Source organism: Terrapene carolina, unplaced genomic scaffold (genome assembly GCF_002925995.2).
Source record: "Terrapene carolina triunguis isolate 2854851 unplaced genomic scaffold, T_m_triunguis-2.0 Scaffold68, whole genome shotgun sequence".
Lineage (NCBI taxonomy): Eukaryota > Metazoa > Chordata > Testudines > Emydidae > Terrapene > Terrapene triunguis.
The window spans coordinates 23,418,571-23,429,982 of record NW_020664419.1 but is presented as its reverse complement, the minus strand read 5'-3'; the positions used below and the strand labels follow the sequence as shown (position 1 = coordinate 23,429,982).

General features: G+C 37.3%; 1 protein-coding gene across 1 annotated transcript in view; it reads right to left on the bottom strand.

The window, feature by feature from the left end:
• Positions 1 to 410: 410 nt before the first annotated feature.
• DLD (dihydrolipoamide dehydrogenase) overlaps positions 411 to 11,412 on the bottom strand; it is an 85,106-nt gene continuing 74,104 nt past the window's right edge. The window contains exons 6-15 of the mRNA XM_029910830.1: positions 10,573 to 10,642; positions 10,036 to 10,136; positions 9,510 to 9,653; positions 9,194 to 9,295; positions 6,772 to 6,962; positions 4,771 to 4,941; positions 3,969 to 4,158; positions 2,364 to 2,501; positions 1,443 to 1,532; positions 411 to 1,300 (exon numbers count right to left, since the gene is read on the bottom strand). Coding sequence (XP_029766690.1) covers positions 1,235 to 1,300; positions 1,443 to 1,532; positions 2,364 to 2,501; positions 3,969 to 4,158; positions 4,771 to 4,941; positions 6,772 to 6,962; positions 9,194 to 9,295; positions 9,510 to 9,653; positions 10,036 to 10,136; positions 10,573 to 10,642 — 1,263 coding nt within the window. The 3' untranslated portion in view covers positions 411 to 1,234. The remainder of the gene's footprint in view (positions 1,301 to 1,442; positions 1,533 to 2,363; positions 2,502 to 3,968; positions 4,159 to 4,770; positions 4,942 to 6,771; positions 6,963 to 9,193; positions 9,296 to 9,509; positions 9,654 to 10,035; positions 10,137 to 10,572; positions 10,643 to 11,412) is intronic.

Here is an 11,412-nt window from a genome sequence, read left to right as displayed (position 1 = left end):
GGATTAGAAGTAAATGTGTCCTGGATCCACTAAAATGTAAGGCTTTTTTTTCCATTCCAAGTGTCCCAGATCTTTCTTCCTCCCTCCCCAGTTTCACAAAACACACTTAATCTTTGCTTCCCTTGGGGACTCCTTGCTATCACCTTCACGTAAACCCACGTTTATTCTGGCTCTCTCACCAACTCATGGGTGCATTCAGCCAGCTCTGAACACTGAGACAGCCTCAAAAGAGGGCGCTGGCCTCAATCCACCTCCGCACATACTGAAGACAGGTCAGAAGAGACAGAAAAGCATATTAATTTCAGAGTTTTGCTATTGTTTACAGTTTCCTAAAAATACTGAGTAGCCAAATGCTGATCATATTGCCATTATTCAACAGAGAACAAATCAATACAGAGATCAGTAGCATATGTTTTTAAAGCACTTCAGGATAATTTTAACCATCTCTGAATGATGAAAATTCCTTAGAAATGAGAAGACTGATACGATTACCATATGTGGCAATAACATTCAGTTAATTTTCCTCCACTGAATTTTCATTTCTCCATAAACGCTTGATTTTTTTTGCAAGTTAAAGTAGAATTTTACAGACATGTTTTCAATATGAAAACATGATGCATGGAGATAAAGGGTACAAACACTGCCAGATTAGCTTTCTACAAATAAAGATAAGCTTCAATTCACCCGCAGTAAATAGCCTCATCCAAGTAATCCCAACTCTACTAGATCAAAGTAACCAAAAGGTTTGGTTTCTGCATTTCAGGGGGGAAAAAAGAGTTAATATATAGTGAAAGATTTCACATAAAAGAATGCCACAACATCTTTGTGCACAGGTGACAGTGGCATTTTTAAGTGCCAGCATTCCACTGGAATATCAGTATTTCAAATAAGAATATACCAGATACCAGGACGGTATTAGCCATGAGTTGTGGCCAGCGGTCCTCATTATGCTGTGCAACAGCGACATGTTGGGTTTTTTTAATTGTTGACTCTTAAGCTTGTTTTCCGAAATACCCATGATGCACAAACAAGTTTCTAAGTGTATTAATATACAGCGACTGGATAATTCCACTTGTTCCAAACCAAATGTGTTTAAATATTTGATGTTTAAACAAAAGAAATTCACTTAATTCAGTTCTAGAAATACTCAAAGAAGACCCAGTCTTCTGCAAAAGCCAACAGTCCATTTTCAGAAGAAATGTGCTATATATGTACAAACGATTGTGCTTGCATTTTAGAAGTTGATAGCTTTGCCGAAAGATGCTGCTAGGTTTGCTTCCCTGAAGGCTTCCGAGACAGTCTGTAGGAAGCAAAAACAAAGGTAAAAGTCATTAGAACAGAATGAGGGAACAAGTATTTAACTCTTATGTAATTGTATATGCTATACGCCAAACACTAAGAAAAAAAATTACAGAATGATAAATTACTTAATGCCAACTTACTGGATGGGCATGGCAAACTCTGGCTACATCTTCACATGATGCTCCATATTCCATAGCAAGAGCAGCTTCATTAACCATCTCCCCAGCACCCTGTAAGTAACACATGTATAATTAGTGCAAACTGTACAATTGCAAAGACATGTAAACTATGCATAAGCTTTTCTAACTTACTAGCTGGCTATGAAACAGCCAGCTTGCCTGTAGGCTTTGTCTTTTGCTAAAAAACTAATCACATTCAGCAGTGCTAAGTATTAGCATCTGGTTAATTTAGTCAATGACTCTACCCACACCTGTCACACATACACAGTATAGTTGAGAAAGGATAAAAATACAAAACAGTTGCACTGTTCTATACATTGACTACCTTGGACTGCTATAATAATTTACACCAGAGTAAATAATGACAGAATGCAAGTGTACATTCAACCAAAAACTCGCTCTTGATATTGATGGCAGTGGTGAACAATACCCCAATTGTATACAAATTGCCAGGAAGGCAAAAGAAATGTCATTCTGACCCATGCTTCTCTTGGTGGTTATTGTTTGAGATGCTAGCTCAGTTTCCATGGCATGGATCAACACTTCACATTGTTCTGTACCGCCCCCTCCTGGAGACTCAAGGAGAAGACCTGATTAACCCAAAAAGAAGTGGCATCCAGCCTTCCTTGGCCAGAAAATGATGAGGTCTAATTCAGAGTTAATAAAGTATGTAAAATAAATACTAAATACAGTGACTTCAAGAGACTCAAAGCTTGGCCTGATTTTTTTTCTTTTTTTTGAAGGACACTTCTGCCTCTCAAAACCTGGTAACTAGAAGATTAACATTTTTCAGATATACAAAAACACAATTCTTAATTTATAAGTTATCACCATTGGAGCCGAGAAACTGGGAAAGAGGTTCCCATCTTTTATAATACTCACTGCGCCTAGAATGTGAGCGCCCAGCATCCTGTCTGTTGTTTTCTGACTAAGTATCTTCACCAAGCCATCTGTGTCAGCATTAGTCTTAGCTCTGCTGTTAGCAGCAAATGGAAACTTTCCAATTTTGTATTCTGTCCCCTATAGAATATAGGTATGGGTCACTGACAATTTACACAGTGTACTGCAGAAACACAAAGGACTAGTGAATGTGTATATTGCAGGAGTGGGTGGAAGTTTTATTGTGCAGACACTGTTCAAATACATAGAAGACAGTTCCTGCTCTAAGGTGCTTACCTAATATACTCAGCATGAATTATATTTGTACACATTCATAAATTCAGGTATACTTCATTTTTCACTTGAAACTGTAGCTTAGATGACCTAGTTGACTAATGTAAACCCTTGGTTAGCTCCCACCTGACTGACAATTATTACATTGTACTATTTGCATTGCTCTCCATTCATAAAACACTCACAAATGTTTAACACCTGTTACCAGTATTGGATAAAACATGACTCAAGAATAGTAGTTCACTAGCATGAATTGTAAAAGAGTAACTGCTCCATCTTACTTTGGACATGAACTAAAGACATTCAGCACCATTTAAATTACCTCTCACAAGAGACCAGTTTAGAGCTCTTAAATTGTTGCTTCATGTTTGGAAAAATCATTAAAGAGAAACCATGAATTCGAATGTAAATAATTAGAACAGGTGAGGATTTCAAATCAAATATTTTCTTACTGCAAAGGAGTGTTATACAGATGCCAATTTATAAAAAAACAAATCAACCCACCCCCATAATCTGGCATTCCCAGCTAGACAAGACGTTTTTAACATTTACAGGCCTGAACAAAGCCAATCCTGCCTGGGGGCAGAGTAGCTGCACTTGGAGAGCAACAGAGAGACTGCAAGAGGACATATTTTGGTGTGGCACTATTTACTATCCCTGGTGCCCTATTCACAGGGCCAGCTGTACTCCCACTTCCAGCAGGAGTAGTGGCTTTTCAAGACAAGGTCTGCAGCAGATCCCATTTTGATGGCACTAAGACCTCATCTGCACTAACTACAATATGCACTTGCAGACTCTTCCCCTAATATATGCTTTTCAGACCTCCAATGACTGTGCAGGTAGACTCAGTATGCTAGGCATAGTGTGCTTTGAACCACAGCGTGCAGTTGCATCTTACACGCCTGCTGAATGCACTGCTCAGTAATAGCACATATCTCCCCAAACACCCGTGATAAAATTAAACCACAAAAAGAGGTCATTTCAGACTAAAAGCTTGTTATAAACTGTGAAGAGTTTTCTCCCGGGTTATGAATTGCATCTGCTTTACACAACGTTGGCAACAGGGAGAGATGAATATCACCAATTAACAACTATTCGATAACACATTGCAATGGGTGAACTTTCACAATGACTCAACCCTGTTTGATGCTGAGATACTAGCCTTATTAAATCAGAGCACTGAGAGTGAATACATGATATTTTTCTTGGAACACACATCTATGGTGATTCAGAGCAGCCACAACGCATAAATGCATTTACTTTAACTTATCCAAGACCCTAAAGTAATATGATCCAAAGAGAACCAGACAGTACCTCCTCTTTCAACTGTTCCTCTGATTTGCCAACCCAGGCAACTTCAGGGTGTGTGTAAATCACTGAGGGCACACAGTTATAGTCAATGTGAACTGCGCCTCCAGCTATCCCCTCAGCGCAGATAATGCCTTCATCCTCAGCTTTGTGAGCCAACATTGGCCCAGCAACTACATCGCCAATAGCATAGATGCTATGAAACAAATGAAAAAGAGCAAAACATGGCTGTTTAAAAAGTACATATGGAGAATTTTAGATATATTATATGATAAATGTAGTAGTTTAAACATGTTTGTAAACAGAAAGTCTAATAAAAACAGATGAAAATAATTACCCAATGTGTATTGCTTCTGTACTTAATTTGCTAGATTAGCCCTCCAATTTAAGTTGAACAGCTATTTTCTATAGATTAGCGCTAGTTATATTTTTTCAAATAACTTTATAAACTTTACTGTAATTTATGAAATGCTTACTTTTCATGTATGACCAGATTTAACCCAAGAGAAAACTAAAGGCCACATCCTGTACACTGCTCTACCTCCTTTGTGCTTCTAAAACGCCATAGGCGGTAGCAATTTATTTGGAAGTGTAAATTTGAATTTTCCTTTTCTTAAACAAGTTAAACTATAGTCAGCCACTATTAAAAACGAAAAGTAGTATTTTTGTAGGGTAATTAACCTTTTTCTTTCTTTTTTAAAAAGATCTCTCATGCTAAATAAAAATTCTGTTATCTTTGCTAGGAATATATGAAGTAAAATGTGACTATTTGGAAGCTAATGAAAATTGTTTTAAACATCTTGCTTACTTTGGAATTTTGGTTTGGAATCTGGTATTGATTGGGATTCTACCCTTGTTATCAAGTTCAATTCCAATATCTTCCAGCCCTAGGTTCTGAGTAAAAGGACGTCGACCAATGCAAACGAGTAATACATCACAGGTGATTACTTCTGTCTTTCCACCAGCAGCTGCTTCAATACTGAAGGATAGGGAAAAGAAAAAAAAGTAACTGTCAACAGATACCACTTACAAGAAAACATGAAGATGTTAAATATAATTGAGACCTGGTAACTTCTTTGACTAATCACTAGATATAGAGACAGCAGTGAAGAGGAACGGGCATTGAAAGGTCTCAATAAAATGCAAGAAACTATTTCAAACTATAGTATGCTTAAGAATATCAAAACGGGGCTTGCGGTTTAAGTTCACCTCATACTACAATCTCTTGTTACAATTAAGTGATATACTAAACTAAAGCATAAACTATGAGTTTCATAAATTTACACAATTATTTGAGTAATATTTTATCCTGCATCCTCTGTTTTTATACTAGAAATACTGAAACAACAGACACAGCATTGTACCTCTAAAGTTAGACAGCATTGTGGAAATGCTTGAAATCACTCTATTGAGAGATGATTTTGTTTAGATAGCCCACAGTTGCAGATGGCAGGGATCTCAAGATCTTTTCAGAGTTCATCTGTATCAGAAATCTATAAAGCACTGCTACTATATTATTATTGAGTTATACTATTTTATTTAGGTCCATAAGCTGCTCCCATCACCACAGTATCTGAGTGCTTCTGTGGTATCCATGCTCAGTAGTTCATTTACTTTCAGTTCTACCTCTCTGAGCTAAGGACAAGGTTATACTGTTTTATTTCTATATTTGTTATGGACAAGTGTACAAAGTGTAATTTCTGTGTACAGTCAATGTAACTGTTCATTTTTCATTAATAAACCAATACTGTTCATTAATAAACCAATACTACTTTTCTATTTTTAAAAAAAAAAAAAAAAAAAAGGCTGTTTACTCCTTATGTTCCTTCCTACACCTGAATTCATAGTCATTTGAAAAATCACTAGTGCTTGCAGTGGAAAATTATGTATTAAGCGTTATATTGTCAGACAAAATTTTGACTTCTAGATGGGACAGAAGCAAATAAGTTCTGAAGACATTAAAATTCATATTTCATGTTAAGTTTCCTTGGTGTGCTAACACCATACAGGGAGAAAACAATCTGAAAATACAGGTAAAGCATCAAAGTGTGGTTTTTTTTCATGAAGTATCTGTTCTGTATGTTTTCATATCAGCATTTCTATTAGAAATCCCTTCTGTGGGTTTCAGTTTAGTGATGAAAATGCACTACTGGAGAGTTTACTATCTTCTATTCTGGATTGCTCCGCATAGCTCTCCTTGCCTCCAGAAAATTTATAATGGACAAGATGACCCTTACCTCAACACCAGTTACCAAAGAGTCAAGAATTAATGGATTCACGGAGATGCATCCTCTGAAGAATAAAAATACTTATTTTGATGCTGTATCAGAGGGAAAGTCTTCCAATAAAGGTGAGGTTTTGATTTTGTTTTTACTATTTTCACTAAGACACCAATGTCTTTACCCTGGCAATTCTTCAGATTGAAGTCAATGGGAGTCTTGCCCGCAAAGTGACTGTAGGATCAGGGAAATAAAGGCCTAATTTAAACTTCCAAACTGTAAGGTACTCAGTAGGGACTGAAATTGCATCCTTCATTCACCCCGTCTGGCATTAAGTAAGATACTGGAGTTCCAAAAAACTATGTAATTTTATATCCCCACGTGCACTGTAACAACTGAATAAGTTAGGAATACAGTTTAAACCAGCCTTAGCTTTGAATTTAGTTGATGTTTGGATTCATGTCCCACTGTCATTGTTTGTAGTTTTATTTATACAGTAAATTATACCCCAAATCTAAAGCTGTACTTTTAGTTAGATTTCTGGTAGGGAAGGATATATCAGGCCTGTATTTCATGTGTTAAGCACTTACGAAACATCAATCTTTCCATCTGGCCTCTTGGTGGCACCAGTAACCTTGGTATTTAGTTTAAATTTGAGTCCTTGTTTCTGAAGGATGCGCTGAAAGTTTTTAGAGATCTCCATATCAATACCCATTCCACCAACATGGCCCAAGAACTCAACAGCTGTCACATCTGCACCAAGACGCTGCCAAACTGAACCCTGCAGTCAATACAATAAACCATTATTTTGTTTTTAAAAAAGAAAAACACCTTTGAAAGAGAAACTGCAATCTTCCATGGTTTAATATTTACTGCTTAGATTGTAAGTTCTTCAGGATGGGGCAATGCATAGCATAACAAGGCCTTCATTGGGGCACTACAATGGTGCTAAACATGATATGTGCCCATAACTCCACCTGGGAATATGTATGTATTAGATTGTTTATATGTATTACAGTCACAGGGACTGTGACCTTGTGGTGCTAGGTGCTGTACAAATTTGTAATAAAAAGTCAGTCCTTATCCCAAAGATCTTATAGTCTAGGTCAGGGTCTCAAACATGCAGCCCATGGACCGGAGTTATTTCCTGCAGCCCGCCATAGGTGCCAACTCCACTGGCAGCCAAGCTCCCCTCCCCCCCCAGTACGCTGCGTCCCCACTCCTCCGCCTACCTCCCAGCACTTCCCACCGCCAAACAGCTGTTTGGTGGCACTTAGGACTTTCCAGGGGAGAGGGGGGAGGAGCGGGGACGCGGTGTGCTCAGGGGAGGAGGCGGAGAAGAGACAGGGCCAGGGGGAGGATTTGGGGAAGGGGTTGGAATGGGGGCGGGGAATGGGTGGGAAGAGATGAGGCAGGGGCAGGGCCTCATGGACTAGACAAGCAGTCTGAGGTATGAAGTTCAGCATGTATGATTCTTTGCTGTGAGTAGTTGGGAAGAATGTTTGTTAAAAGTGGCAAAGTATTTTGTATGACTAGTTATGTTATAAAGTTCCTGCCATTACAGCTATGTTGATAGACTGTTTGTGTAGATAATCGTCAGTATTACTGACCACATAAGGAATAGTTACAGGTGTTTATATTTTATTAAAACCCCTCTTGGCATTACAGTTTTAAAAAAGTTAATACATTGACTTTTAATAGCATACTATATTACTCTTCATTTTTTTCATTTTTGACTATACTTTTGTATCGTTGTATGAAAAGGTTTCAGTGATGCGGCCCTCGGGCCAATGTACTAGTCCTCATGTGGCCCTTGTGGTGATTTGACTTTGAGATCCCTAGTCTAGGTCAATAAGATGCAAATGGAGTATGAAACAAACATGCAAAAGTTGGGGCACAGGAATAGTGAAGGGAGGACACACAATAACGTGAGCTCATTTCCATGTAGACTAGCTGTGCACACTACTTCGCTCACTGGTTGCCTTGGCAATAGAACTAAATGTTGTAAGTAGATACCTATCAAAACAATGCCAGATAGCTTTAATTTTACTTAAGAGAACTCACTGTCCAAGTCACTGCCCCAAAAAGTGCATAAGCAATTGCAAAAGCAAGAGCTATAACCATCATCATCACCCTTGCAAAAATCTACCTGTCTTAAGCAAGTCTCCCCCACTCACACCCATACACTTCAGAGAGAAAGTAAAATATTGCAGTTTTTCCCCCATTAAAATCAAGGTAAAAGGCTGGTGAGTAGATTTTGTGCCTGGGCTGGGCATGGCATGATCTGACCAAATTTTCAAGATAGTTTTGTAAGGCCAAAGAATATATTTTTAAAATATTAGATCTATGTGGGGATGGGCAGGGTACAGGGGGAGAAAGGAGACAGACCTAGAAGTGCTGCATGGCCTCTTTCAATCCCAAAATGTTACTCCATTGGTTATTAGCTATGATAAACAAACAGCCTATCAACAAGATTTCCTGTTGTTAAATGCTGCAAGTGTGTTTATGCTTCTAAAGGTGCTAAAATGACAGCTCTTTACAGTGAAGTTCTCTATTAATGTACAGAGCAGGTTCAGCAGGGGCAATTGCAGTGCAAGCTTCCCCATAACACTGAACTGGGAGAGCTTTAGAGGCAAGAATGTACTTCACCTTTTATGCTCATCCAATCCCCCAACTCTCTGCTGAGACTGCCAACAAGTTACAGTAGTTTTAATAATGTGGACACTTGTCTACTGAGAACTGAACTACAACCTGGCTTTTCATATAGACTATCACTCAGCCATCAGATCATAACTCTTGCTCACTGCCAATGTGGGATGATCTAACCAGTGACTTGGAGAGGAAATGCTCGCTCGCTCTCTCATTAAAAATTCCCTCAGCCATATCATCCCCTATTAAATACTAACACAATGTATAGATTAACATTTGTAATTCCAGATCCATCTGTGCCAAATGGTTACATCCTGTTTCTTTATCTACTAGAAGCATAAGTTGTATAAATAAGCCTCTTACCAACTCCACACCAATGACTCCTGCACCAATTACAACCATCTTTTCAGGGACTTGTTTCAGGGATAGTGCACCAGTTGATGATACAATTGTGTCTTCATCAATCTAATAATGGACAAAGGAGAAAGCTTTTTACCTCCTCAAGAAGGAAGTTTACACAGATTTTCTGTATACTACATAAAAAATTCAAACTGTCTAAAATAGCTATCTCACAGCAATAACTAATAAACTATAGAAAATTGTTACTCAATAATGACAACCAGTAATAACACAATAATGAAAAACACTGTACCATTAAAGGTTACTATTTAAATTATACCGTAATTCCAGGGAACGGAGAAACTTCTGAACCCGTGGCTATGAGGATATTCTTTGTATTGATAACCTGAGTGCTACCATCCTCTTTGGATACTGTGACTTGGTTTTTGCCAGTTATTTTTCCAAATCCAGGCACATGTACGACCTTTACAAATGAGAATACAGTAAATACAAACTTTCACAATTTAAATTAATGCATAAATATTTTACAACCAAAATAACTTGAATCTCAATACATCTCTAGCGAAGCATGAATTCTCCACGGATAAACTAACCTTGATATCACTACATTACAAACTGGAAAATAATGTGACACCCTTCTTTTAAGAAAAGGAAAAAATAACTCTAAATATAAAAATAGTGAACTGCAGATAATCAAGTCTTCCCAAAAGTGAAGTGGTCAAATTCCATCACTGCTGATCATTCATTACCCATTCTAATTAATCTCTGAGGTGAAAAGTAGATTTAATAGAAAAGGAGAAATTTACCCAGAAAAACAATATGACGGACAAACAGCCCAAACTAACCTTGTTCTGTTTAAACAAATGGGCAATTCCACCTGTCAAGGACTTCACTGCACCACTTTTCTGCTCCATCATCTTCTCTAAATTCAAGTGGATTCCTGTAACTATAATTTTTTAATACAGCTTTACTTTTCCCTTGTATTTCAGTGTCTTTATCCATCTCTTAACTTAAAAGTTATCTGAAAACAAATGAGTTCTGTATGTCACAGTAAGATGTGCGGAATGACCCCCACTAACTCGGCTAAAGACAGCATTCAGCCATCAAAATACAAAAAATAACCTTATATTTTTCAAATATGGCTAGAGGCCAGTTCTATTTTGTTACAGCAATACATGAAACATTCTAAGTCAAAATTATCGAAGAAGCTGATTTCAAGGAATAGAAACAAGTCTCTAACATTTCAGTTGATTTTGGAAAACCTGCTAAGTTTTCTTACTACCTATTCAAGCAGTTAAAGTAGTCAAAGATTTGCATATTTAAAAGACACTCCACGAAACCATGCTTGTTTGCAATACCACTAACTTGTACTGCATACTCACTTTCAATTCCTCTACTAGCAAAATCCTTTCCATGGGCCAAATGATACAGATGTGAGTTGTTCAGCAAAGCCTATTACATAGAAAAAAAGAATTCATTTAGTATGGAATCAGATCATATATTAAAAACATTCAAGCAGCTAAGATCACTGTTCATTCCAACATCAGCAGAAATTATTTTAGTACTAGTTTTCAATAAACACTTTCACCATTATCACTACGAAACCTTTATTCAAAATTAAAAAGGTACATTAGGACACAATTTCATTTTATGTAGTATATTTTATACAAGTCATTTTCCAAATTTTTTTGGCATTAAACACAGTTACAAAGTTAAACTGCACACAGAGGGAGAGCAAAATTAAGACATAATTAAACTAGAGAAAGAAAAGCCAAATTCAAGCCTCATTTAATTCTGCTGACTTTAACAGAGTTAAACCAGGCATGAATTTGGCCCACTAGATTATCATTGAGAATTACAATGTTATGGAGCTTCAAGACAGACACAATTAGGATGTTCCAGAGACAAAGAGCTGCAGAGGAAAATTGTCTTGTTCTCTGCCCTACCGCATAATCTCACATCTGAGGGAACATGAGGATATAGGAAAACTTGGAGGAGGAGCAGGAAACAGACCCAGTTAAAAAAATAAGTTATAATTGTCCTTCTGATATAGTACTACCTCAGAGTTACAAACTCCTCGGTAATGGAGGTTGTTTGTAACTCTGAACAAAACGTTATGGTTGTTCTCTCAAAAGTTTACAACTGAACATTGATTTAGTACAACTTTGAAACATTACTATGCAGAAGAAAAATGCTGCTTTCCTTTTTTTTTTTTTTTTTTT